Source organism: Rhinopithecus roxellana, chromosome 12, assembly GCF_007565055.1.
Source record: "Rhinopithecus roxellana isolate Shanxi Qingling chromosome 12, ASM756505v1, whole genome shotgun sequence".
Classification (NCBI taxonomy): domain Eukaryota; kingdom Metazoa; phylum Chordata; class Mammalia; order Primates; family Cercopithecidae; genus Rhinopithecus; species Rhinopithecus roxellana.
Genome location: NC_044560.1, coordinates 133938023 through 133965326, shown reverse-complemented (window position 1 = coordinate 133965326; position 27304 = coordinate 133938023). Strand labels below are relative to the sequence as shown.

Genomic DNA, 27304 nt, shown 5'->3' with positions numbered 1-27304 from the left:
GTATAAGAAGCTGTGAATACTGGCCAGGCAAGGTGGCTCATGCCTGTAATCCCAGCACTTTGGGAGGCCGGGGCCCAGGGAATTACCTGAGTTCAGGAGTTGGAGACCAGCCTGACCAATATGGTGAAACCCGGTCTCTACTAAAAACACGAAAATTAACTGTATGTGGTGGCACGTGCCTGTAATCCCAGCTACTTGGGAGGCTGGGGCAGGAGAATCATTTGAACCCAGGAGGCGGAGGATGCAGTGAGCCGAGATCGCTCCATTGCACTCCAGCCTGGGCAGCAACAGCTAAATTCCGTCTCAAAAACAAAAAAAACAAAATTGTGAATCCTTCATTTACATATGATATTTAAAGCCATAGAGCTGGATGAGTTTTGTAACTAGTTCGTTCATATAAGCTTGGGAAAAAGTTGTGGAAGGATGCATTGAAAAAGAGACTGGAGAGGGAGCCCCAGGTACACATCCTAGCTGTTAGTCCGTTGGAAGGTTACCCAGCCTCTGACTATGAGTATAACACAGCTCTCCAAATGGCACGACATCGCCACCTTTTGGCTGGAGACGCTGCCCCGAAGGCGGAACCTTCAGGACAGCTACGTAGCGTCCCGAACACTCAGACTGAAGCTAGGGCAGCCATGTTCATTACTGGAACCGTGAGGTCGGTGGGGAGGGGGGCGGCGTTGAGACAGCAGTCATTTTCAGTTAGGGCAAAAGTCGACTTCCGGTCACCATCTTGAGTGACGACAGAGGCGGAGCTCCAACTGACATGTTCATTAAGGGCAGGGCTCCGAGGGCGCCACCTCGAGAGCGACGGCGGCCTACCCGTGGCGGGCGGAGGCAGGTTGTAGCCCCGCCCCGGGCCTTGGGCTCCACCTCTCGGCCCCACTTCCGCCGGGCGAGCGTCTGTAGGCGGCGTTGCCGTAAATCGGGCGGTCGGCTTGCCGCATCACGCAAGATGGCGGCCGCGGCGGTGAACGGGGCGGCAGGCTTCTCCAGCTCGGGGCCCGCGGCGACCTCGGGCGCTGTCCTGCAGGCCGCGACCGGCATGTACGAGCAACTCAAGGGCGAGTGGAACCGTAAAAGCCCCAATCTTAGCAAGTGCGGGGAAGAGCTGGGCCGGCTGAAGGTAAGGTTGGCAGGCCCAGGAAACCGAGTGTTGCGGGCGTGGGGGGCGCTACGAGGTGTCTGGACCCAACCAAGTCCCGGGCCGCGGAATACACCTCGGTGCCAGCAAGACTGAGGCGGGCGGGGGGATCCGACGGGGCGAAAGATTTGGAGCAGCCAAAGTGGCGGCCCGGAGGGGGTCAAGAAGCGAGAGAGGACAAGGCGCGGTGGTTCACGCCTGTAATCGCAGCACTTTGGGAGGCCGAGGCGGGGGAGCATCACTTAAGCCCAGGAGTTCAAGATCAGCTTGAGCAACAAAGCGAGACTCTTGTCTCTACAATTTTTTTTTTTTTTTTTAAGTGAGAGATGACTGGAATGGACCTACGCGGGCGTGGTGGGGGAATGATGGAAAGACTTGGGATGGCAGAATGAGTGAGGGATTAGAGTTTTGGTGCTTGGAGGCTTAACTGGTCAGAGTGGCAGGACTGGGGTTCTTTCTTTTCCTGGTGGTGGAGTCCAGGCAAGACCAAGTGGGAAATGAGGACTGCCCAGAATGATAAAAGAATGAGGCTGAAAAGGTGGACTGTGTAGAGGGTGTGTGGTTAAGACCAGGCTGGGTTAGGATCTGAGAGATCTGGGGCTTAGGCTCGCATCTGTGGGGAGAGGGGGCAGCCTAGTTGTGAAGGCAGGACTGAACCTAGAAAAAATATTCTTACAAGTAGAGAACAAGAATACGGGGCTCAGAGTTCTTGAGACCAAGTATGTGTTGGGAGTATAAATCCAGTGGCTTGGAACAAGCTGCTGAGTCTGCTAAGGAAAGATGTATGGGCTGAACTGTGTGGGGAGATTTGGACCTCCCCCTCCCAGATACAGATTTTGGGGATAGCCCATCTACCCCTTCCCCAATAGATGGTAGGGAAGATCAGCCACGAATGGAATGTGCTGGTGTCCCCCCGGCCGGCCGTGTGATTCCATTGGGTCAGGCACTGAGTGTCCCTCCTTGTTTCCCCAGTGGGGCTATTAATAATTGTAATGTGATGTAATCTTAAATGGACATGTGTTGTGTGCTCAGGCCCTGTTCTGAGTGCTTTATGAAAAAGGACTCTTCATGAGTCAGGATGATGGTTAGCCCCATTTTCCAGGTGGGAGGAACAAAGCGTAGAGCAGGTAAGTCATCTGTGTTTGAATTCCCATCTTTTCTTTCTTCCCTCCCTCCCCTCCCCATCAGCTAGTTCTTCTGGAGCTCAACTTCTTGCCAACCACAGGGACCAAGCTGACCAAACAGCAGCTCATTCTGGCCCGTGAGTGTCACTGGGGTTAGTGGGGGGTGATGATCAGGGGGTTATGGCAGGAATGGTAGCAGTGGTGGTTGGGGAAGATACCACAGTCACCTCCTGAGAGCTCACTCTGTCACCCACAGGTGACATACTGGAGATCGGGGCCCAATGGAGCATCCTGCGCAAGGACATCCCCTCCTTCGAGCGCTACATGGCCCAGCTCAAATGCTACTACTTTGATTACAAGTGAGAATGGGTCCTGCCCCCAATTGGGGGGTGGTTGCATGGCAGCTCCTTTATCTCTGGAGCTCTGGCCACTTGGGTCCTCTTTCTTCATCTGGGAACTCCTCCTGGCTTAGTTCTGTCCTCAGAACTAGGGTCAGGAGTTGGCTTGGAGGTCCTGAGACTTGGCTTGTGTGATCCAGGCTTGTAGGTCTCTAGTCAGTCTCCCCCTACCCATTCCCACACTGCACCCCCTCTGCCCAGTGGGGCTGCCATCACCTTTCACTTGTCCTGGCCCCAGCCTTGCCCCTCTGACTCAAACCCCCGTGGCAGCCAGCAGGTTCATGTAACACTAAAATTTGACACTGTCTATACCCTGCTCAGAACCTGCATGGCTCTTCATGGTCCTCAGGCACAAGACCAAGTTCTTTCCTGTGGCTTCCAGTCAGGTCCCAGCTCCGACCCCTCTGCCTGTGCCTGCCCGTCCCAGCCCTTTCTCTTACTGGACTGTGAGCTTTCTAAAGGCAGAGCCTGGAACTGTCTCAGTTACTGCTGTGTCCCTTGCACTGCCTACCACAGGGCCAGGCCCAGAACAGGGACTCACTGGATATGTGTTGAATGTAAAACTGAATGATACCTGCACAGATTAATGATTGGGAATTTGACGTCAGACGAACCTGGCTTTGAAATGTCCAGCGGCTTCCTGATTTTGAGGTCTTGGGCAAATGACTTTACCTCTCTCACTTTCCCCGTTAAAGTAGGGAGTGGTGGTTCTTTTATTTGTTTATTTTTGGAGACAGGGTCTTGCTCTGTTGCCCAGGCTGGAGGGCAATGGTGCAGCCATGGCTCACCACAGCCTTCACCTCCTGGGCTCAAGCGATGCTCCTACCTTAGCCTCTCAAGTAGCTGGGGCTACAGGTGCACACCACCACTCCTGGCTCTTTTAATTTTTTGTAGAGATGGGGGGGGGTCTCACTTTGTTGTCCAGGCTGGTCTTGAACTCCTGGCCACAAGTGATCCTCCTGCCTTAGGCTCCCAGATTGTTGGGATTACAGGTGTTGAGTCATTGCACCTGACTCCAATAACTTTTTTTTTTTTTTTTTTGAGATGGAGTTTCACTCTTGTTGCCCAGGCTGGAGTGCAATGGTGTGATCTCGGCTCACCACAACCTCCGCCTCCCAGGTTCAAGTGATTCTCCTGCCTCAGTCTCCCGAGTAGCTGGGATTACAGGCATGCACCACCACACCTGGCTAATTTTTGTATTTTTAGTAGAGATGGGGTTTCTCCATGTTGGTCAGGCTGGTCTCGAACTCCTGACCTCAGGCAATCCGCCCGCCTCAGCCTCCCAAAGTGCTAGGATTACAGGCGTGAGCCACCATGCCCGGCCAGTAACTTTGTTTTTTTTTTTTTTTTTTTTTTTTTTTTGAGATAGGAGTCTCACTCTGTCACCCAGGCTAGAGTGCAACAGTGCGATCCTGGCTCACTGCAACCTCCACCTCCCACGTTCAAGTGATTCTCCTGCCTCAGCCTTCCTCTGCCTCCTGAGTAGCTGGGATTACAGGCGCCCGCCACCACGCCCAGCTAATTTTTGTATTTTTAGTAGAGACAGGGTTTTGCCAGTTTGGCCAGGCTGGTCTTGAACTCCTGACCTCAGGTAATCCACCCGCCTCAGCCTCCCAAAGTGCTGGGATTATAGGCGTGAGCCACCGCGCCTGGCCAGTAATTCTTAATGTAATTATAGCTAACACTTTGTGTTTATTTGGGCCAGGTATTGTTCTAATCACCTTACCTGGGTTGAAACATTTAGTTCACTTAACCCTTGTTCATTCAACCCATCTCTACAAAATGGATATTGTGAGGCCAGGCATGATGGCACATGCCTGAAACCCCAGCACTTTGGGAGGCTGAGACAAGAGGATCGCTTGAGTCCAGGAGTTCCAGACCTGCCTGGCCAACATGGCGAAATCCTGTCTCTACAAAAAATACAAAAAAATTAGCTGGACATGATGGTGTGCACTTGTAGTCCCAGCTACTTTGGAGTCTGAGGTGGGAGGATAGCTTGAGCATGGGAAGTTGAGGCTGCAGTGAGCCTGAGTGACAGAGCGAGACCCTGTCTTGGAATTGGGAACAAATAAAAGGGCCGGGTGTGGTGGCTCACACTGTAATCCCAGCACTTTGCGGGGCTGAGGTGGGTGGATCACGAGATCAGGAGTTCGAGACCAGCCTGGCCAGCATGGTGAAACCCCGTCTCTACTAAAAATACCAAAACTTAGCCAGGCATGGTGGCATGTGCTTGTAGTCCCAGCTACTTGGGAGGTTGAGTCAGGAGAATCGCTTGAACCCGGCAAGCAGAGGTTGCAGTGAGCCAAGAACGCACCATTGCACTCCAGTCTGGGCAACAGAGAGAGACTCCTTCTCAAAAATAAATAAATAAAAGGATACTGTGGTGATACCCAGTTTATACTTTGGGAAACTGAGGTTGTCATTTCACTGAAGTGAGGTCACTCACTTGGATCAATATGACTTGTAAGTGACTTATTCATGCATCTTTGGGCCACAGTTTCCTCATATGAAAATCCGGGACCTGATACCTCTTCAGGGAGATGCATGGGGCAGTCGTGAGAATTCCTGGAGCGTGGGGTAGAGGGCTTGCTAGGCCTCTAAATCCTCCTTACCCTGCTTCCCCGTCCCACGTCCACAGGGAGCAGCTCCCCGAGTCAGCCTATATGCACCAGCTCTTGGGCCTCAACCTCCTCTTCCTGCTGTCCCAGAACCGGGTGGCTGAGTTCCACACGGAGTTGGAGCGGCTGCCTGCCAAGGACATCCAGACCAATGTCTACATCAAGCACCCTGTGTCCCTGGAGCAAGTGAGACGGCAAGGGGCAGGGGAGGACCTGGCCAAAGTGGGTGGTGCAGGGGTGGCCTCAGGAGGGCTTTCCTGAAGGAGTGGCCAGGGTTCACCCATCTTTCCACCCATGGACCCATCCTCTTGTTTGTCCAACAAATACTGAGTCCCACCTGTGTGCCAGGCACTGTGGGAGGTTGTCAGACTGTGCAGTGAGCCAAGCAGGTGAAATTCGTGATCTTGTGGTGATGACATTGGGGTGCAGAAGCAGATAGTAAGCCCGAAGAGTAAGTGGCCTGTGCAGTCTGTCAGATGCTGAGTACTGTGGAGAAAAGGCAGGAAGGAGGGTGAAGAGGCAGGGACGGGGTAACATGTATCTCGGGGAGTCAGAAGGCCTTACTGAAAAGGTGAAATTGGAGAAAGACTTGAAAAGGGTGAGGAACTGGCTCATGCCTGTAATCCCAGCACTTTGGGAGGCTGAGGCAGGAGGACAGCTTGAGCCCAGGAGTTCAAGACTGCAGTGTGCTATGATCACACCACTGTATTCTAGCCTGGGTGACAGTGAGATTCTGTCTCTATTTAGAAAATAAATAAATAAAAACAAATTTTTTAAAGAAAAGGGTGAACATGCACAGTGGCTCACGCCTATAATCCCAGCACATTGGGAGGCCGAGGTGGGTAGATCATCTGAGGTCAGGAGTTCGAAACCAGCATGGCCAACATGGTGAAACCCCATCTCTATAAAAATATAAAAATTAGCCGGGTGCGGTGGTTGGTGCCCGTAATCCCAGCTACTTGGGAGGCTGAGACAGGAGAATCGCTTGAACCCAGGAGGCAGAGGTTGCAGTGAGCCAAGATTGTGCCACTGCACTCCAGCCTGGGCAACAGAGCAAGACTCTTATCTCAAAAAGAAAAAAGAAAAGAGTGAGGAACTGAACCCTGTGGACAGCCAGGCAGAGGGACCAGCCAATCCAAGTATCTTGAGGCAGCACCATGTCTGCTGTGTTAGAGGGACAGCCAAGAAGGCGGTGTTTTTGGAACAAAGGGAGCAGGGCCAGGGCAAGGCCTTAGGACCTAAGGTTGGGAAGTTGTTCCTGGAGCTGACGTTTTATGGGAGGATTTGGTCAGTAGGGAGAGGATGGGAGAGAGAGCAGTTAGGGCAGGCAGCACAGTTCATACAAAGGTGTACAGGGATGAGCCTGAGGTGGAGCCAGCCCTGTCTCCCTCCTGGAGAATAGATGGATAATTGGACAGTAGATGAGATAATGAGATGCCAGCCCAGAGCAGGCTTGGGGAGAGGGAGGGAGGGAGTAAGGGGGTTGGGGGCAGAGAGAGAGAGTCGTGTGTGTGTGTGTGTGCATAAACCAGCAAGGGCTTTCTGGAAGAGGGGGTACCCAGGGAAGGGGTGTGGCTATGTGGCAAAGGGTGTTCTGGCAGGGTAGAGATTACAGGGGCACTAGGAGTATGATGAGGCCCACACAGGTAGGGCCCTTTGCAGCCTCCTCTTCATTCTCTTCTCTTTCCCCTTTCCCGGTCTCTGCAGTACCTGATGGAGGGCAGCTACAACAAAGTGTTCCTGGCCAAGGGTAACATCCCCGCCGAGAGCTACACCTTCTTCATTGACATCCTGCTGGACACCATCAGGTGTGTGGGGGGCCCGGGCCCTGTGGAGTTTGGAAAGAACTTGGGCTTGAGCCAGACAGCTTTGAGTCTGAATCTCATTCCAGCCACTGGTTGTCTAGGCAGGCTAGGTGTGTTTCTTATCCTCCTAGCACCTCAGCTCTCCTTTTCAGTGAATTGGGCCTGGTTGTGGGATTGTGGATAATAGTTCTCATCTCACCGCCCTTGGCTGTTGACACGTGTGGCCACGTGTCAAACCTGAGCATGGGCTTGGCTCAGCAGGCAGGGACTGTGTGGCCTGTCTTAGCCCATCTTCCGTCCTAGACACCCATCCAGTGAGTCAAGAGACTTCACCGGCCACTGAAACTGTGGACCCTTCAGTTTCCCCTTCTCTAGAATGGGTTGACCAAATCCCAGCCCCCCTTGGGTTGCTGTGTGCACAAGTGACATCCCACGGGCAGGTGGATGTGACATACAAATCCCTTGAGGAGTAAAAGGGTGTTGAAGGGGTGGCCGAGCTGGTTCACTAGGGCAGAGCATCAGATCAGAATGAGTTTCTGTGCCTTAGGTGGCAAAGGTGAGCCCAGAGGCATTTGAGTGAGGAGTGGTGGCCAGTACCACTACCCACCACGTGGCCTAAGTGATGTCGGAGGCACCCCTCCCTGTCACTGGCTTTTCCCCAGAGCTAACCCCCTCCCCCACTATAGCGACTTAATTCCTTGCTCTTTTTCTACTTTGGTGGTGTTCATGGTGCCTCTTGATGGGTACAAGGAACCCCTCAGGATCTATGAAGCGGGGTGCAGCACCCTGGTGATGGGTGTTATGAGAAGAGGTGCCCTCGTGTGAATCCCAAGCTGGGTTTCAGAGCTGAAATCATGTGGCTGGCAGTGAGATTCAGAGTGTGGGCCCAGGAGTCAGAGAGTTCAGTGGGGATCTCCTGTGGCCCTTGCTTGCTTTGTGAGTCTGGTCAAGTTTCTCCCGCTCTGAGCCTTGATGAATAAAACAGGGCCCCTCACATTCCTGCCATCAGTGCTGAACTCCAGGGTCAGAGCTGACATGTGTCAGGTTTGGGGGAACAGGTCCTGGGTGGTTGTCGATGCTCAGTAATGAGGAGCTTCTCATCTTCCCCCAGGGATGAGATCGCTGGGTGCATCGAGAAGGCCTATGAGAAAATCCTTTTCACTGAGGCCACCCGGATCCTCTTCTTCAACACACCCAAAAAGATGACCGACTACGCCAAGAAGGTGGCTGGGGTACAGGGCAAGGGGCCGTGGGACCAAGGGGTGAAATCACTAACAACAGTGTGGGGTGGCTTAGAGGGACACTGGAACAAGACTGCTCAGGTTTAAGTGCGTGACTCTAGGCAAGCTGCCAAAGCTCTCTGAGCCTCAGTTTCTCTATCCACAGAATGGGGCTAGATACATAGGATGAGCTTAGCGCTGGCACCAGCTAGAGGTGGGCAGAGGTGGGCGCTGCACGCATGTTGGCTGCTGTCTTTATCAAAATTTCTTAGAGGTGGCAGCTTTTTCTGCAAGACTTTGCTTCATTTGGTCTCAGGCGTTTGAGCACGAGCAATGCTTGGTGTTGCAATAGGATGGCCGGGACCAGGCTATGGAAGGTGAAATTGGGTGGGCGCAGTGGCTCACGCACACTGAGGTGGATCTTCCCACCTAGGCTCACTCTGGGAGGCTGAGGTGGGAGGATCACCTGAGGTCAGGAGTTCGAGACCAGCCTGGTCAACATGGTGAAACCCCATCTCTACTAAAAAATACAAAAAAATTAGCTGGATGTGGTGGCGGGTGCCTGTAATCCCAGCTACTTGGGAGGCTGAGGCAGGAGAATTGCTTGAACCCAGGAGGCAGAGGTTGCAGTGAGCCAAGATCACACCATTGCACTGCAGCCTGGCGACAGAGTGAGACTCCGTCTTGGGGGGGGGGGGGGGAAAGAAGGTGAAATTGAATTTGAGTGATGGTGACAGCTGAAACTATCACTCGGGCCAAACACTATCCTCCGTGCTTTAAAGGTGTTGATTCACCAAATCCTCACAGTCGACCCAGAGAGGTGTGTAATTAGGGTCCCAGTGTCAACACAGAGAAACTGAGGCACAGAGGTGAAGTTACTTGTCAAGAGTCAGGGTAGAGTAGGGTTGGTGAGAAAAGACAGTATAGGACATGTGGGCAAGTGCTGGCTCCATAGGGTGGGGACGGAGCCTTTGTGATCACCCTACCCATCTCTGATCCCTCCTTTCCTGCAGCGAGGGTGGGTCCTGGGCACCAGCAACTACTACAGTTTTGCCAGCCAGCAGCAGAAGCCGGAAGACACCACCATTCCCTCCACAGAACTGGCCAAACAGGTCATCGAGTATGCCCGGCAGCTGGAGATGATCGTCTGAGCCCACCGGGCACTGGGTGGGGCAGGGCATGAGTTATTTAAAACAGTTACACTGCAGGGTTTCGTCCAATAAAGGTGGATTGACATTCCCTCTTCCAGGCCCTTGTCTCCCCAGTTGGGATGGCAGAGAGACAAGTTCTTATCTCTGAAGAACTTGGAGGTTTTGGGGCGCTCAGGGGTTGGAGATAACACCCTCCAACTGGGTAAGCCTCTGTTTGGTGGGCATTGCTCAGGGCCTCAAACACAGACGCCCACTGTAGGGCCCCAGCAGCACTGTGGCCTGCAGGAGGGCATGGCCCCAGGTAGGGGGACTGTTCTAGCCAGCTGTGGACACAGGAATGCTGGGCCAGGGTACCAGATTTTTTCAACAAAGCGGGTGAAGTGTCCTATTAAAAAGAATAAATGTTGGTGATGAATTAAACGATTTTTCAAATGATATGTGAAATGGAACCCGTTTGTAGGCTGCCAGTTTGAGCCCTGTGCGGAACAAAAGGTGTGGGCCCTGGTGTGGGCTTGTGGCTCCCACCCTCCCTGAGCCGGCGTGTGATTGAGGACCTCCTCGCACACCCCTCAGCCTAGGTTTCCTGCCTTGACATTCTTGGGAAGGTGTTCAAGGTGCAGGGTCCAAATCTGGCTGAATCCCTTGTGGGATGTGGAAATTTCACAAGTGTTCCAGAGTTAGTTTTCCCAACTGTAAAATGGGAATGATCACTCCTTTGCAAAGTGGTTTGTGCTGAGCCTGTGAGCTTGGTACCAGGTCAGCTCGGAATTGGGGCTTATGGATTGAGGGGAATCAGATCCCCACTGCCCTGGGCCCATCAGTCTGAGTGCTGGGTGAATGGAACCTCAGTTACTGCTGCTCTGGTTCAGCCTCCCGATTGTTCCCAAGATGTGCTTTAATGGCGAGCCTGCCCTGTTGTACCCTACCCACTACCTTGGCAAGTGATTGACAGGCTGCTGGCATCTGGATTGGTTATTTTATTGTCATGGAGGGAAAGGTGGAGAGTGTTGAGCCGACTGCACTCAGTTGGAATGGGTGGCCTGCAGGTCGTAGTGCTCCAGCCCGGCCACCAGGGAGCCGGCCAGCTTGATAGTGGCAACCCAGGGTGGCTCGCCCAGGTGGTTGGTGGGTGTGCTCAGCCTAGGGGGGAGGATAGAGTCAGCAAAGCCCGGCAATGTGACCAGGCCCCTAGCCCTTGTAGGGCCTCCCTGTCCCCATATGAATAAAGAAGCTTCTGAAGGTCATATTGGAATATCCCAAAGGCATTTTAGGGCAGGGCTGTGTCCACCTAATAGGAAAGGGAGCTGAGGACTGGAGAGTGTCATAGCTAAGCCTCAAGAGGTCCAGGGCAGTCTCCCAGTGGTTCAGCATTCCCAGGAGCCAGGATCAGACCCCAGTGGCCAGATCTGGTGATTCAGTGTGGGTAGGGGGTAGCTGGAGGATGCAGTGTCCCCCTTGGATGAGGGACTCAGGAGGAGCCTCCCCAGCACAAGAACTGGGACATCAGTGCCCTCTGGTGGCAGAAGCCTTGAGTCCCAGAGTCAGGAGAAGTTGCCAGAGGCTAGAGGGGTCAGGAGTCCAGGGCTGCCCCTGTGGCCAGTAACGTTGGAGGCCTGCATCTACCCCCATTTGGTTCCAGGAAGACAGTCATCTCACCCCCATCCCTGAGTGGCCTGGGATGTGGTCCTCCTTGATACCCTCAAGGACAGGGTCAAGGCAGTATATAGGGTCAGGCCAGCTGGGACCAGCCTCCCTCTCTGATGGCTCCAAGAGAAGTACAGGAGGGCCAAGAATCCACTTAGGTATTGGATGCCATAGGGCTGGGCCAGGGTGTCCCCTTTCCCATCAAAGGTCAGCATGGGATCAAGGGTCCTCTTGGTCCTGAAGGGTGGAGCTCAGCTAGGTTTGAGATGTGGTGGAGAGGAAGGACACGGGTCATTCTAGGGTCAGGAAACCAAAGGGTTGAGTAGGACTCTATCCAGCAGTCTGGGGTTCGGCACCCTCCGGTCCCTTCTCCCCTCCTCTCACCAGGCAGAGACATTGCGTGGCAGGCGGCGATGGTGTGGCTGGTGGCGGCAGTAACACTTGCAGGGACAGGAGTTAAGCACCTGGAAGGGCGGCCAGTGGCGCGCAGCGCGGGTGTTAGCTGCCCCAGTCTGAGAGGCCCCGCTGCCACCACCCCCTCCACCGCTGCTGTCCGGCACTGTAGCTGTAGCTCCTTCACGAGGACCATCTCCAGGCAAGCCATCCTCACGGGTTGCGCCCCGGGCTGCACGGGAACCCTTGTTCCTGCGCGTGCGGGTCTTGATGGGTGCAGCCGCGGGTGCGGGCGCGGACACAGGCGGCGAGGGCTCAGCCATGGTGGGAGCTGGGGATGGGGATGGGGCCGGGGCCTGGGCCGGGACCGGGGCCGGGGCCTGGTCGGCGGCTAAGGCTGGGGGCAGAGCAGGGGCTAGGGTGAGAGCCAGGGCTGACGCCTCGTGGCCCAGGCCCGGGGTGAGCGGGGGAGCCACCGGCAGCGGCGTTGACTGGAGCGCTGGTGGCTGCAGTGTGGGCGGCGGTGTGGGCGGTGGCGCGGGCGGCGGCGTAGGCGGTGGCAGCGGTGGTAACTCCTGCAGGCCTGGAGGCCCCGGGCGCATGGGCTCGCCAGTGGGTGCCGGGAAGATGAACATAGGCGGTGCCAGTAGGGCAGGTGCGGGCCTCCGGGGCCCGGGAGCTGAGTGCATCTGCCCTGGTGGTGGCGGAGGGGAGCCCCAAGGCCCAGAGAGTGCGGCCGCACGCCCTCGCGGCGCCCCGATGCCTCCGCCAGCCCCGTTGAAGCGGAAGTGGCGTTCAGGACCGTCGGGAGCGCTAACCCAGTCGAATTTGGGCTTTGAGCCTGGGAAGGTAGTGTAGGGTGGCGGCGGTAGGGCCTGGGCTTGGGACGCAGGCGCTGAGGGAGGAGCACAGCACCCTTCGCCGTCTCCATCACCTCCCTCAGCTTCTTGTGCCCCTCGAGGAACCTCTCCCAAGGGGCGAGCGGCTCCAGGAGGCAGGGGCCCCTGCTTCAGGACCTCGGCGTAAGAGATGGCACCCGAGGCAGCAAAGAGGCCGCCGCCTCCGCCGCCCCCGAGCGAAGCTTTGGCTGCTAAGGAACTCGAGGCTGCCGGAGGGGCCAAAGAGGGCCCAGACTTGAAGGTGATTTTACACAGCAGGCTCAGGCCGGACTCGGAAGCCGCAGGCTGGGCCATTTCGCCTTCGCCTGCCTGGGGAGGCGCCCCTCCGCTAGCCCTGCCCGCCGTCTGGCCCTGGTTGCCCGGCCCAGCCTGGCTTTCTGTGGGGGTTGAGGCAGGTGTGGCCAGAGCAGGAGTGATTCTGCGGTCCGCCGGCTGCCGTTCAGAAGGTAATGGTGGTGGCGGCTTCCAAGGCTCCAGGGACGGCGGAAATTGGGATGGGGCCCTCGGGACAGGGTCCTTTAGGGATAGTTGCCGGGGCGGGGGCGGCGGCGGCGGCGGCGGCAGCGGGCGGAGGCTCGGAGGGTCGCCCTGGCCGCGATGGCTCGCCTCCAGCAGGCTGCGGATCCGGGGCACTGGAGTGCCCGCGGGCTTTTGCCATTTAGACGGGCCGGGCAGCAGGGTCCCCGCGGGGGCTGGGGGTGGTGCAGAGACCGCGGCCGCCTCTTCAGGAGGGGGCATCACTGGAGAGGGCCGTTCTAAGGTGAGGGGCAGGGTCGAGGGTGAGGCCTGGGGCTCCCGGGGTACCAGGAGTCCCGGGGGTGCGGAGCTGCCAGGGAACCAGACACCCAGCCCGCGAGTCAGGCGCATGGCCTGGGAGGTCATCTCGGGCTCCACCAGGGACGTCCGGCGGGAGTCGGGGGCGCGGTCCGAGGCCTGCTCTTTTCGGGAGCCCCCACCCGCCGATGGCTCCGACTGCACGTTCCCCATTTCTGACGGAGCTGGGAGACTGATCAGAAAAACTTACGCCAGTCAGCCTGCCAGGGCCGTGGGGACCCTACGAGGCTGGCTGTACTTGATCTAATGCGTCCGCACCGGCCCCGCCCCTGTTCTCCACGATCCGATCAGGCCCAAGTCCTTAAGTAGCACTCCTATTCCTCGACCCTCGACACTCACGCCTTCTTTCCCATGTCCCCAACACAGCTGCTGTTCAGACACTTCAGTACCTGCCCCATTATGTACTAAGGTTCCATGCCTGTCCCCTTGGCTGGTCATGCTGATCCCTCAGTCCTCTCCTCTAACTCTCTGACTCCTCGCCTCTCTCTAGATCACCTGGGTCCCGCCCCCTTCCCAGACAGCGGCAGATCCTCAGGTCTCACCCCTAAAACTCTTCCCGCGCCAGGTCTATCTACTAGCTGGCATCCACACTCGAGCTCCACCCCTGTCCCCAAGCTCCGCCCTGGCCCCGCCTCCGCCCCAGGAGCCCACTCACCGAGTCCTCCAGCCGACCAGAGTTCAGACAGCGGCCCCCTGGGCCCGGGGCAGGGCAGGGAACTGCCGTAGCAGAAAATAACCGAAAAGAACGGGGGTGCGGGTGAAGGCAAGTGGGCGAGACAGCGAGGGCGGACCCCGAGATCTAGGCCCCGCCCCTGGAGCTCGAGGCCCCGCCCTCCTGCGAGCCCGCGGGAGCCCGGCCCCTTACGAACCTGGGTCTCCCCTTTAAATACTCCGAGGTCTTCTTCCTCGCCCCCCGGCCTTCTAGTTCTAAGCTGCACCCCTTTGGGTTGTTCTTCTTAGCCCCTCCCCTTTAGAATGCTCCGCCCCTCTCCTTATTCCCGCCCGAGGCCCCGCCCACGCGAACACCCATGCGTCGCTCCTCCCCTTTGGACCTCTCTCATCTGCCCCGCCCCTAAGGCAATTTACCTCTAAGCTCCGCCTTTTTAAGACCCGGCGACATCGTTTCCCAAGACCCTCTCCTTGCCCCGGCGCGCCAAGAAGGCCCATCCACCGTGGGCCCGCCCCTTCCGTGACGCACGCACTAGTCCTCGCCTTCAGCATCCAAACCTCGTTAAACCCAGGCCCTCCAACCCCACCCACATGTGAAGGCTCCCCTCACGCCCCACCCCTTATCGAACCCTGCCAGGCACTCAGCCCCTCCTATTTCGAAGCCACAGCGTAGACCACCGCCTCTTTAGAACCTTGAGACCAGTCCCTGTCCCTGCCCCTGTCCCCTCCTCATAGCATTAGAGACCAATGGCGCAGATGGGTGGAAAAGTGGGGGATCCCCTCTGGATCTTAAGAAAATGGGGGCTGGGGGGTTGCTCTCTAGAGCTAGTGCCGGGCTCTAGGACCCAGCAGGCAAGTAAGCCCGCCTCGCTCTTACCCCTCCCCCAGCCGCCCCTTCCCCCCCCCACCCGTCTTCCAGGTTCCCCCTCCCTCCCCCCTCGCCCCGGCTCCCGGTGCCCGTCTCCAGCGCCGCCGGAGCCAGCGAGGGAGCTGGAACGAAAAGGAGGAGGAGGAGGCCGCGTCGCCGCCGCTCGGAGCCCGGCCGGAGCCTCGCAGGCAGGTGCCGAGGGGGGCGAGGGGGCGGGGGCTGACAGACTGCCTGCCCCGATGAGGGGGCGGCCAGGACCGCGCTGCGCCTTCTGCCCACCCAGGCGCCCCCCAGGCCCCAGCTCGGAGGACTAGGGAGTGGGGACCCCTCAAACTGCGCGGCAGCCATTCGGGGTACCAATCTGCATTTGGGGGGTCTGGACTTTCTCCGAGGAAGCCCCATTCACAAAATTCCGTCCTGGACCCTCACCATTGAGGAACGCTGAGGACCACTCCCCCCGCGGGGGACACAGGATGTGTGGGGAGCATAGGACACCCTGAAATCCCAGTGTCCCATTACAGCTAGGCCCTGGGGGGACCCCTGCCCTCGTTCCCTGCTTCACCTGTTGTCGGGGGAGGCGGGCGGACAAAGGAAGCAGCGTCACGTGACTGCTCATTCACAAAATCCCATCCCATTGAGAAAAGGGGGCTGGGGGCGCTGCGGCCGCCCCTTCCCCTCCTGAAGGGCCGGGGAAACCCAGCAGCCTGCAGGTGGGGGAGGGGGCTAGAGCTCGTCTGGGTCCCTAAGGTTGGGACGCCAGGGTCCCTGTGCTTGGTGGCAGTGAGGGCTGGACACTGATCCCGATTACTGGGCGGAGGGCTACGTCCCCTGAGCTGGGGGGCGGGGTAAAATGGTTCTGAAGGATGCTGGGGCTGGGGGGCGGGAAGGGAAGAGGGAGGAAGGATCAATCTCCCCCCCAATCCCATCTTTCCCCCCGGCTTCCCTCGGCTGGGGCCTGAGGGAGCAGCCTTGATTTTTGTGAATGAAATGCCTTCTGGATGTGTCTTCGGTCGCCGGTTTCTGACTTCCTCTGCCTCCATCTCCCTCTGAGCCTCTCTTTCTGGCCATTTCTGGTTCTCTCCCTGTTCCCTGCCCATCTCCCGTTGCTGGGTGACTCAGTGAGCTTTGCATCCGGTCTCATTCATAAATCCGGGAAGGGGTGGGGGGGGGGAAAGAGCCTGGGTTTCTCACCCAGCCTGTGACCTGGACGACAGGGTGCGGAGGCAGGGTTGGGAGAACGGGAGCTGAGTTGATGGGCCCAGAGAAAATATATATGCGCAGGCACCCAGCTGTGAGGGGGAGCACTGGGTGGGGCTGTGGGTATGTGCTGAGGGAGGAGAAGGGGGTAATAGGGATGAGCAGGAGGGGGAGGGGAGTGCAACACCAGGGCTGTGGGGGTGGGGACAGAGAGATGGGGGAAAGGTGGGTACAGAGAGAAAGGGCAGACATGGAGAAGAAGATAGAGGTGGGAGAGAAGAGAAGGCATGAGGAAGAAAGGAGCCATGTGGAAGAAGGTGGCCATGGGGTTGAAGGTGGGTATTGTTAGCTTAGGGTGCAGTCGACCCAGATGTGAGAGATAAAGTTGGAGGGAGATGAGGGTTAGGGGAACATTCCATGGGAGAGTAGGATTTGAGCTCATGACTGTGTTGTCCCTGTCCTTCCCCCCACCTCCTGCAGGTACATGGTGCGGGTCCGAGCTGTGGTGATGGCCCGAGATGACTCCAGTGGGGGCTGGCTGCCTGTGGGGGGCGGGGGCCTCAGCCAGGTGAGCGTGTGTCGGGTCCGAGGGGCCAGGCCCGAGGGGGGGGCCCGCCAGGGGCACTACGTCATCCACGGGGAGCGCCTCCGGGACCAGAAAGTGAGCCACCCTGGGGCATGCGGGGAGGGTAGGGACCTGGGGAGGGAGGGGAATGGGGCTGGTGTATGGAGCAGTGGTCACGTTGCCTCCCAGCCTAGGAATCAAGCTGGAATGTGAAGTTTGGGAGTGAATATCTGTCCTGTAGATAAGAGTTGGGAATTGCAGGATACATGGGGTGTTAGGAGGGTCCTGTCCACTGCCACTTCCAGCCAGACTATCACAGCAGCCTCCTCGTTGTCTCCCTGTACTGCTCCTGCTCCCCGCTCCAGCCCCCTGTCTGGTCCACGGGGGCACTGCCTCCCCCCACTCCCCAACTCAGACCATGTCCCTCCTCTGTTCAAAACCCTCCACCTTGCTCAGAGATCCTCACCACCAGGCCCTACACCACCTGGCTCTTGTCTGCCCTAAGTATAGGGAAGCATTTGCTGGGATCCATTTGAAAGTGTCAGAGACGGGTGTCAATTCTATACATGGGTTCAGCAGGAATAACTGGGCTGTCTGGCACAATGTGGAGGGACAGTGTTGAAGTTTCAACCAGGGATGCAGTAGAAAGATATGGATTGTGTGAAAGGCTTGAGGGAAAGGTTTTGTTTGGGAACAGGAGTCAGTGGGGGGATTTGAAATGGATTGAAGGAATACGGTAATACTAAGCAAGGATTTGAGGGAACATCAATAGGGTGTTCGCTAGCATCTGAGGGGGAATCTGTGGAAGTTTAATAAGACTATTTTGGGGTAAGCACTGGATACAGTGCCTATATAATCCCAGCCACCTATGAGGCTGATGCAGGAGGATTGCTTGAGCCCAGAGTTTGAGACCAACCTGGGCAACACAGAGAGAGCTCATCTGGAAAAAAAAAAAAGAGAGAGAGAGAGAGAGAGAACATTTTTGGTTAAAGTTTCCAGAGATTATTATTAGAAGAGGATGAACAATAATATTGTGAGATGTTCAGTAAAGTCTGGGAAGTATTTTTGAGTCAGAGCGGGGATGCTGGGTTATCAGAAAGGGGTTAACAATGTTTGGGGGCATTCAGTAAGATTCGAGGTTTCTACAGGGGTATCAGCGGGAGGTATTAGGAAAATACAGGGATTGAGAAAATGTTTGCGCATCGGAGGTGTGTTCAGTAAAACTGGGCGTAGCTGGGTGTGGGGGTTCATGCCTGTAATCCCAGCACTTTGGGAGGCTGAGGCGAGAGAATCACTTGAGATTGGGAGGTTGATTCTGCAGTGAGCCCTGATTACACCATTGCACTCCAGCCTGGGTGACAGAGTAAGACTGTTTCAAAAAACAAAACAAGTAAAATTGGGGAGTCGTATCAGCATTGATCAGGGTTCAGGGTTACACCTAGGGCTGGTGACCTAGGTGTAAGAAGACACTAGGGTATGCATGAGGGCTGGTGATGGAGGAGATGTCACAGGCATATCTGGGTTGGGGTATCTGACCCAGCTCTCCTCCTGCCCCTCAGACGACCTTGGAGTGTACCCTGAAGCCAGGCTTGGTTTACAACAAGGTGAATCCCATCTTTCACCACTGGAGCCTGGGTGACTGCAAGTTTGGACTGACGTTTCAGAGCCCTGCAGAGGCTGATGAGTTCCAGAAGAGCCTGCTGGCTGCGCTGGCCGCGCTGGGTCGAGGTGAGCAGCCCAGGTGGTGTGCACTGGGGGCTGGCCTGGGAGCGGGAGGAGAAGCTGGGCTCAAGGAACTCACTCTCTGCCTCTCTCCCTTCCCCAGGCTCACTCACCCCCTCCTCCTCCTCCTCCTCTTCCTCCTCCTCTCCTTCCCAGGATACTGCAGAGACCCCCTGCCCTCTGACGGTGAGTGTCCAGGATGCCTCTCTGCTGGGAGGGCAGGGGTTTTGATTCTATGAACATTCTTGAGCACCTACTGTGTAGCAGGCACTATGCCACATGCTGGGGACACAAAATTGGGCCCGAACTATGAGTGTCAATTCAATCCCAGTTATTCTAGTCTTTCTGCCCTGTCATGATTCACACATTCATTCAAGGGTCCTTATTGTGCACCTTTTGTATATCAGACAGTGTTTTAGGCACTGGGTTACATCAGTGAACAAAAAGTTCCTTTCCTCCTGGAGCTTCTATTCTAGTGTGGAAAGGCAGAAAATTGAAAAAATATATATAAACAATAAAAATGAATAAATATTAAAAGTAAATGGATGAACAAATTAATGACAACCCCATGCTTCCAGTTACTCAGGCTCTAAACCTTGGAGTCATCCCTGACTCCTCTTATCTTTATGCGTCTCATCTCATCTGTCAGCAAATATTGGTTCCACTTTCCAAACCATCACAATCTGCCTCCAACCTGGTACCGTCCAAACTCATCTCCCAACTGGACCATCTCAATAGCTTCTCACTGTCAACTCCTTCCCTCCCTCGCCTACACACAGCCAGAGGATCCCTATCAATGGCTGAGTCAGATCATGCCCCTCCCACACTCGGAACCCTCCCAGGGCTCCAGCTCAATCAGGTAAAGGACAAAGTCCTTACAGTGGCATATGAGATCCCATGCCATGTGGCCCTGTGTGTCTGGCCCCCTTGCTTACTTGGCTCTAGCCACACAGCCTCCTGGCTCTTACTCAAACATGGCAGGCACAGTCCTGCCCCAGCGCCTCTGCACTGGCTGTTGCCTGGAACACTCTTTCACAGATTTCCTTGTGGCTCGTTCCCTTGTTTCTTTCAGGGCTTTACACAAATATCAACTTCTCAGGTAGGGCCTCCCTGAGTATTTAAATTTAAGTATTCCATTTAAAATTGCAATCTATCAATGCCCTTTGTCTAGTGCTAATTTTTTCCGATGTTCTAAAGCATTTTCCTTATTTCCTTTCTGAAAATACTCTTATCTTTTTTCTTTTTGAGACAGTCTCGCACTGTCACTCAGGGTGGAGTGCAGGGGCACAATCTTGGCTCACTGCAACCTCCACCTCCCGGGTTCAAGGGATTCTTCTGCCTCAGTCTCCCAAGCAGCTGGGATTACAGGTGCCCAGCTAATTTTTTGTATTTTTAGTAGAGATGGGGTTTCCCTATGTTGGCCAGGCTGGTCTCAAACTCCTGACCTTGTGATCTGCCCGCTTTGGCCTCCCAAAGTGCTGGGATTACAGGCGTATTTCTTGGCCTATTTTCTTCTTATCTATTAGTTTATGGTCTATCTCCCATGCTAGAATGTCAGCTTCAGGCCGGCAAGGATCTTTTGTTGGTTTCTTGCTGTGTCTCCAATGCCTGAAACAGTGCCCGGCACACAGTTAAGTGTTTAGTAAATGTGTTGAATAAACTGAATGAATGAATGCACATAATATTGGGTGCAATTTGGCACTTGCTGGAAACCATGGGAGTTACCGAAAACACCTGCAGGAACAAAATTGATTCCCTGGGCAGAAAAGCGGGGGGATTCCAGGGTCATGGGAGATGAAGTGGGGCCACAACGGTTGCAGACAGTTTCCCGTGCATCGAGCACTTACCCGGGAAAGATGCTCTGCTGTCCAGGCACCCTCTGGAATCTGCACAGTGGTCTTTGTGAGTCTGGCACGTTGTGGGTGCTCAATGAATGTCTATTGAAGGCAGTGTGCAGATGAGGTAGGAGTTATGCCCAAGTGACAGAAAGGAAGCTAAGGGTCTGAGAAGTCATGTTTCGGCTAGTTTCAGAACAGAGGCTGGTTTGCATGGGAAGGGGAGCACTCAGAGTGGGTGGGACTGCCCCAATAAAAGTGTGGGGCTGGGAGTGAGAGAGGAAGGCAGCTGGCGGCCCTGGGGAGACGGGTTCTGAGAAGCGGGAAGACCATTAGATGTTCCGCAGGTTTGGCGAGCTGGTTAGATCAGGAAACGAGTTCCACAAAAATAATAATAAGCATTTCCAGTTCTCCCAGTACTTCAGGCATGTGCTGTGCCCTTGACGGTGGCCCTAACCGCATCCTTATGAATAGGTACTCTTAGGATCCCCGTTTTACAGAGGAGGAAACTGAGGCTCCAAGAGGTGAGCTCACTTGCCGGAGGTCACACAACCAGTGACAGAGCCAGGGTTTGAACCCAGGCCTTCCTGGTCGCAGAGCCCTCGCTCTCAATGGGAGGGGTTCTATGTGAGGGCATCGGCTGTGCGGGGGCGTGTCCCCGCTCTGAGGCAGCCAATCTCCTCCAGTCCCACGTGGACAGCGACTCCTCCTCCAGTCACAGCCGCCAGGAGACGCCTCCCAGCGCCGCTGCGGCCCCCGTCGTCACGATGGAGTCAGCTTCAGGCTTCGGGCCGACCACGCCCCCCCAGCGCCGCCGCTCCTCGGCTCAGGTGCGACCTGGGAGCCTGAGGCTCCTGGGAGAATGGGGCGGTGCACTCGGGACCCAAAGGGAGCGGGAGCCATGGCCCAGGGGGGTGAAAAACCACAGATTCCAGGGTATGGCTGACCTGATAACTGGGTGGGACTGGGAGAAAGCGGCGGGGAAATAGGGAGAGGCTTGGAGGCCTGGGTTTCTAGGAGGCTTGGGTGCGGGCTTCCCGAGTTTCCTTGTGCTCTTGGAGATTTTGAGGGGTTCCGAAGTCCAGAGAGGTTTAGGACCATTTTCAGAGTGTATATTTGGGGAACTCCTGGAAGAGGACTGTTAAATTAACGAGGAGGGTGGGCGAGTCGGTACCCAGGAGGGTAAAAGGGGCCCAGGAACCAAACTCCTGCGCCTTTAAGGAGATGGCTGGGTCCAGAACCCCTGGATCTCAAGGTGGAGGGGGCTGGGAGCTGGGGCTCTTGGATCTTAAGAGAGGACAGGACTGGGAACCTTCGGCCTCTGGGTCCTTAAAGGTGTGGGGTTGGTGCGTGGATTCCTCTGTCTGTCCCTGGAGAAAAGTGGGGATTGAGGGACCTTGGGAGAGAAGCAAGCTGGGGTCTTGAAAATCTCAATCCCAGACCCAAGAGTGCGCTAGGGAACTGGATCCTTGAGGCCGAGACTGGGATGGATTCTGATCTCTTTGTCCCTTCGTCCTGCAGAGCTACCCGCCGCTTCTACCGTTCACGGGGATTCCGGAGCCCTCAGAGCCCCTGGCAGGGGCAGGGGGCCTGGGGTGGGGCGGCCGCGGCTACGAGGATTACCGGCGCTCCGGGCCACCCGCGCCCCTCTCCCTGTCCACCTGCGTCGTGCGCTTCGCCAAGACCGGCGCGTTGAGGGGCGCTGCCCTGGGGCCCCCAGCGGCACTACCTGCCCCTTTGACCGAGGCTGCGCCCCCAGCGCCCCCAGCTCGCCCACCTCCCGGCCCGGGCCCAGCCCCTGCGCCTGCCAAGGCCTCCCCTGAGGCGGAGGAGGCAGCGCGCTGCGTGCATTGCCGCGCGCTCTTCCGCCGCAGAGCAGACGGGCGTGGCGGCCGCTGCGCAGAGGCCCCGGACCCGGGTCGCCTCCTGGTGCGCCGTCTGAGCTGCCTGTGGTGCGCCGAGAGCTTGCTCTACCACTGCCTGTCGGACGCCGAGGGCGACTTCTCGGACCCGTGCGCCTGCGAGCCGGGCCACCCGCGCCCCGCCGCGCGCTGGGCCGCTCTGGCCGCGCTCTCCCTGGCAGTGCCCTGCCTCTGCTGCTACGCGCCCCTGCGCGCGTGCCACTGGGTCGCAGCGCGATGCGGCTGCGCCGGCTGCGGAGGTCGTCACGAGGAGGCTGCGCGGTGAGGACGGCCTGGTGGGTCCCCTAGCCGGCCCGAGGACCCAAAATTGAGGGTCCAGGACCCCGGACTCCGTTCGGACCTAAAACCCAAACCTAGGCACATCCGGAACTTGGAGCTTGAGTTTGGATTGAGAGATCTCAGACCTGGAACCTGGAACCCAAACCTAGGACTGAGAGACCCCAGCCCCAGCTTCATTGGGATGTGTGTTCAAGAGGTCCCAGGCGTACTGAGTTCTGGCGTTCCCCCACCCCCACACCCCACGAGGAGGCTCCAGGCGTCCCCATACTTTGCATCTCAGAAGGGCCAGGGAGTGCATAGATCCCGGAAAGGGCAGGTCCCTGTTGAAATGAACGACATAGACCCCCGTCACGCCTGGCACCATGTCCCTCAGATTACAGCCCCACAATTAGTCAGGACTTGCCCATACCTGACTCTGCCTTTATTCACCTCCCAGATCAGATCTTGAGACCATAGGACCTAGAGTCACCCCCAAACAGTCCCTGAATGTTCACCTAAGACCTGGTGCCCCCACATCTGAGACACTCTCATAGTCTCAGGACCCCTGAGACAGCAGGACCCCCGGGACAGTTTCAAACAGAGTTTGAAACTCTGTTATGCTCTGGAATCTCCAGATGCTGCCCCAACATCTACCCACAACTGAGTGCCCACAGACCTGGCCTCCAATCCAGGAACACTGAAGTCTAAGATGTCCAGGGAACTCCCAGACACCCTAGGACCCCGGACTCTTATGATGCACTGAGTGCTCGGATATGCTCAAACATGAGATGTTCTCTTACCAAAATGACTTGGGATACCCATCCCAGAGCCCCCAAGATCCACATATCAGATACCAAGATGCTCTGGAAGCCAGGGATCAAAGACCTCCATAGGTCCACCCACCCCAAAGCCAGGGTTCTCAGGAGCTTTGGATATCATTTATAGGACTCAGAGCTGCCTGGTGCCCTCAGATGTGGGACTGAAGGCTACCAACACCTCAGGGCCCGAGATACTGGTCTCGAGTTCTCAAATAGCCCTCTCGCAGTTCCTCCTGGACCTGGATTTTGAGACCCCAAATGTCCTGGAATCTTCAGCTTCTTTCTATCCACAGATTCCCGACCCCTTAAGGGCTGGGAATCCAGCTCCCAGAAGAGGGGATGCTCATGGCGACCCAGACCTCTGACCCCCTTGGCCCTCAGCCCCTGAGTGACCCCAGGGTACTTTAGGAGCACTGGATCCAATACCCTAAAGGTGCCACTGACCCCCAAATGCAAGGCTCAAGACCCTACAACATTGGGATTGTTCCTGATCCAAGACCTTCATCCCTCCAAACCAGAGGCATTCAGATTTGAGGTGCCCCAAGACCCTAGCACCCTCAGACCCCATATTTCTTTGGACTCAAACCTCTCTAGCCTGATGAACCCCAAGAAGCCTCTACATCCGATTCCCCCAGCCCCACTTGTCCATCCTTGGAGACCTGCTGCCCCTTGAATCCTGCCATCCATAGGCCCCCAAAACTCCAAGGTTCCAGACTCTGGAATTCTGGTCCCAAGGATCCCGGCCCAAGCCCCCAGCAATCCTCAGAATTACCCCTTTATCTTAGGGTGAGATCCCTTCCATTTGGCACTCATTGTAGGACTACCCAGGGTGGGGCGCAGTGGCTCATGCCTTGTAATCCCAGCACTTTGGGAGGCCAAGGAAGGAGGATCGCTTGAGGCCAGGAGTTTGAGACCAGTCTGGGTAATGTAGTGAGACCCTGTCTCTTAAAGAAAAAAAAAGGACCAACTAGGAGCTCCGTCACTGTCATGTCTAGGACCCAGCATTATCACAGATGATTATGCAGAGTCTTCATTAAGTGAAGGCACACAGCCCAGGGTTTCGAGGAGCTGGAAGTCACACCAGTCTGCTGGCCATGCTGTGTCCTTGGAAATGTGTGCAATGGAACCTTTCAGGCTAGCTATGGCTCTGCTGTCCCACAGCCCCCACCCTTGCAGATCTTCCTTCAAGTTCAACCTTAATTCCTAGTCCAGGTTCAAGTTCCGCCTTTTATGTTCTGCCCCTCCATTAACCCCTTCTCTTCCTATTTATTTGTTTGTTTGTTTGTTTGTTTTGAGACAGAATCCCACTCTATCACCCAGGCTGGAGTTCTGTGGCACAATCTCGGCTTACCACAATATCTCCCTCCCGGGTTCAAGCCATTATTCTGCCTCAGCCTCCCAAGTAGCTGGGATATCAGGCACGTGCCACCACATCCGGCTAGTTTTTTGTATTTTCAGTAGAGATAGGGTTTCACCATGTTGGCCAGGATGGTCTCGAACTCCTGACCTTGTGATCCACCTGCCTCAGCCTCCCAAAGTGCTGGGATTACAGGCGTGAGCCACTGCGCCTGGTTCTCTTCCACTTTAGAGTTAGAAGTTGCTTCAGGAAGTTTGAAAGCCTGTTTTGTGGCCCGCTGAGTCTCTTCTGTGCAAGGGGGGAGTGCCACAGGCTTTTTTCCCCCCAAGTGAAATGGGACTTCCAGTGGATTGAAGATCTGGTGTCCTGTATGGGGGCATCAAGGTCTTGGAGCAAGACAGTCTCAATGTTGTGTGGGCTTGGGACCTGCATCTGGCCCCAAGCATCTGGAACTGTGCACTTAACCTTTCTTCATTACCCAGACTTGGATGGCCTTGTTGGGGTTCAAGGGATAGGTCCTCTGTCTCTTCCTTTAAATTATTAACTATTTATTACATCCGGAACCTGTGAGATTCAGCACTCCCAACCAGACCCTGGGATTGGTGAGAGAAAAGCGGGGGTGTCTCTCCCCTCCCCACTCTGCCCAGCTCTCATCACTGTCAGACCCACCAGAGCTGAGGGTGGAGGGATTGGGGGCTGTGGCAGCCTGGGTTCCCATGCCCCTCTCTGTGCCTCGGTCTCCCCCCTTCCGTGGTGGGCAGGGGGGAAGCTCCATTCTTAACCTACCTCGTTTTGGGGAGGGGTGGGACGGGGGACCAGAGTGCTGTACGGTGCTGTGGGATCTGCAGATGAAGCGGTGGGGGCTGGGGAAAGGTCCCCTGGCCATCACTTCCCAGCAGCGCCTCTCCCAGGTCTCCCAGTCCTGCTCCCTGCTGAGACCCACCTCTGATCCATGATTCCCCTTCATTGCCCCCAAATCGGGGTGCATGGAGGGCCGCCCTGGGAGCCAGGGAGACCTCAGACCCTGGAGCCCCCAGGCCCAATTTCCCAGCCGCTTGCCCCTCAGATCGGATGCTTGGCCCCCAGATTTGGGGGAGGCACCCCAACATATATCTTCCTGATCTTGATTCTAAGCCAGTCTGTGACCTCAATATTGTTAGTGGCAGTGCAGGCTGAAGTGGTGGGGGAGGATGGGGGCCAAAGACCCAGCCTTGTCATCGGGGGAGGGGCCACGAGATCTGCTCCAAGAAATGTCTGTGACAAAGTCTCAGCCTGTGTTATTTATTTGCCTCTGTGCATCCCGCCCACTCACCTTCCTGAACTGCCAAACCAGTCTCCTCCTTCAATTCTCCCTTCTCCCATGAGACCCTCAAGCTGAGTTTTATAAGACACTCAACAAATGCATTTATTGAGCACCTAATTATGTGCCAAGCCCTGTTGAAAACACTGGAGATAAAGCAGTGGGCAGAACAGACCAAAGGCCCTCCTGCAAAGAGTTTATGAGCTTTCTAGTAGGGGAGATAATAAGTAAATGACTTCATATGTTAGAAATGATAGCAGAAAGAAAAAAGAAAGTGGGAATGGGGGATACACACCATTTTAGCGAGAGTGGCCAGGTCTCCTCAGGAGCTGGCATTTGTTGTCGTTGTTTTGAGACGGAGTCTGACTCTGTCACCCAGGCCAGAGTGCAGTGGCATGATCTCTGCTCACTGCAGCCTCTGCCTCCTGGGTTCAAGCGATTCTCCTGCCTCAGGCTCCCGAGTAGCTGGGACTACAGGTGGGTACCACAATGGCCGGCTAATTTTTGTATTTTTAGTGGAGTCAGGGTTTCACCATGTTGGCCAGGCTGGTCTCGAACTCCTGACCTCAAGTGATCCACTTGCCTTGGTCTCCCAAAGTGTCCCAAGTGATTCCAGGTGAAAATCTCCCAAGTGATTACAGGTGTGAGCCACTGTGCCTAGTCAGGAGCTGGCATTTGAATAAAGCCCTGACGGGGGTGAGGGAGTCCTGGGGATGTCTGCGGGGAAGGGTGTTTTAAGTAAAGGGAACAGCCAGTGCAAGGCCCTGAGGCAGGAGTGTGTCTGGTAAGTCTGAGGAGCTTCAGGGAGCTAGAGTGTTGAGAGGGGAGGAAGCAAAGAAGAGAGTGCCAGGAGATGAGGGCAGAGAGGCGATGGGCAGATCTGTAAGGCCTTGGAGGGCATTGAATGGACTTAGGTTTTTACCCTGAGAGAGACGGAGCCACAGGAAATTTCAAGCATGGAAGGGATGTGACCTGACTCAGTTCACAGGCTCCCTCTGCTGCATGTGGTCAGCAGAGTGGGAGTGGGGTGGGGGGCAGTTTGACAGAGAGGAGGCTGCTGTGAAGGTTCAGGACAGGACAGCGGCAGACAGGTCCAGAGTGAGGGCCCTGAAGAGTGGAGAAGTGGGCAGGTGCTGGGCCTACTTTGTAAATAGAATCCACAGATTTATACATGGGGTTTGAGATAAAGAGAGGAGTCAAGATTTTAAGTCCAGGTTTTTGGCTGGAGCAGTTTTCTTTTTTTAATTGAGATCATCACCCACGCTGGAGTGCAGTGGCATGATCACAGCTCATGGCAGCCTCAAACTCCTGAGCTCAAGTGATCCCCCCACTTCAGCCTCCCGAGCAGCTGAGATTACAGGTGTGCACCACCAATCCTGGCTAATTTTTAAAATGTTTTTGTAGAGACATGGTCTCACTATGTTGCCTGGTCTGGTCTTAAACTCCTGGGCTCAAGCGATCCTCCCACCTCAGCCTCCTGAAGTGTGGGAATTACAGGTGTGAGCCCCTGTGGCCCGCCTCTGGGCAATTTTTAACATTCAATTTATGTCAACAAATAGCCCC

General features: G+C 56.0%; 3 protein-coding genes across 3 annotated transcripts; 2 read left to right on the top strand and 1 right to left on the bottom strand.

The window, feature by feature from the left end:
- The first annotated feature begins 706 nt into the window (after nucleotides 1-706).
- Nucleotides 707-9895, top strand: PSMD8 (proteasome 26S subunit, non-ATPase 8). The gene is made up of 7 exons (XM_010385713.2): nucleotides 707-1126; nucleotides 2333-2405; nucleotides 2525-2627; nucleotides 5305-5470; nucleotides 6992-7092; nucleotides 8201-8312; nucleotides 9323-9895. Exons 1-7 carry the CDS (start codon nucleotides 767-769, stop codon nucleotides 9458-9460), a joined length of 1053 nt encoding a protein of 350 aa, XP_010384015.2. The 5' UTR covers nucleotides 707-766; the 3' UTR covers nucleotides 9461-9895.
- A 529-nt stretch (nucleotides 9896-10424) lies between these two features.
- Nucleotides 10425-14173, bottom strand: GGN (gametogenetin). Its single transcript, XM_010385714.2, has 4 exons — nucleotides 14100-14173; nucleotides 13886-13947; nucleotides 11489-13402; nucleotides 10425-10600 (listed from the first exon to the last, which is right to left on the bottom strand). Exons 3-4 carry the CDS (start codon nucleotides 13381-13383, stop codon nucleotides 10483-10485), a joined length of 2013 nt encoding a protein of 670 aa, XP_010384016.1. The 5' UTR covers nucleotides 13384-13402; nucleotides 13886-13947; nucleotides 14100-14173; the 3' UTR covers nucleotides 10425-10482.
- A 681-nt stretch (nucleotides 14174-14854) lies between these two features.
- On the top strand, nucleotides 14855-25711 carry SPRED3 (sprouty related EVH1 domain containing 3). Its single transcript, XM_010385715.2, has 6 exons — nucleotides 14855-14959; nucleotides 16445-16625; nucleotides 18089-18257; nucleotides 18355-18437; nucleotides 20773-20916; nucleotides 21608-25711. Exons 2-6 carry the CDS (start codon nucleotides 16449-16451, stop codon nucleotides 22271-22273), a joined length of 1239 nt encoding a protein of 412 aa, XP_010384017.1. The 5' UTR covers nucleotides 14855-14959; nucleotides 16445-16448; the 3' UTR covers nucleotides 22274-25711.
- The last annotated feature ends 1593 nt before the right edge of the window (nucleotides 25712-27304 follow it).

Coding starts and splice junctions, on each gene's coding strand:
- PSMD8 (XM_010385713.2), top strand. CDS start 767: ATGTTCATTAAGGGCAGGGCTCCGAGGGCGCCACCTCGAGAGCGACGG. Junction 2,628..5,304: donor TGCTACTACTTTGATTACAA/GTGAGAATGGGT, acceptor CCACGTCCACAG/GGAGCAGCTCCCCGAGTCAG. Junction 7,093..8,200: donor ATCCTGCTGGACACCATCAG/GTGTGTGGGGGG, acceptor ATCTTCCCCCAG/GGATGAGATCGCTGGGTGCA.
- GGN (XM_010385714.2), bottom strand. CDS start 13,383: ATGGGGAACGTGCAGTCGGAGCCATCGGCGGGTGGGGGCTCCCGAAAA. Junction 10,601..11,488: donor CCACGCAATGTCTCTGCCTG/GTGAGAGGAGGG, acceptor CCTCCCCCCTAG/GCTGAGCACACCCACCAACC.
- SPRED3 (XM_010385715.2), top strand. CDS start 16,449: ATGGTGCGGGTCCGAGCTGTGGTGATGGCCCGAGATGACTCCAGTGGG. Junction 18,438..20,772: donor AGACCCCCTGCCCTCTGACG/GTGAGTGTCCAG, acceptor AATCTCCTCCAG/TCCCACGTGGACAGCGACTC. Junction 20,917..21,607: donor GCCGCCGCTCCTCGGCTCAG/GTGCGACCTGGG, acceptor TTCGTCCTGCAG/AGCTACCCGCCGCTTCTACC.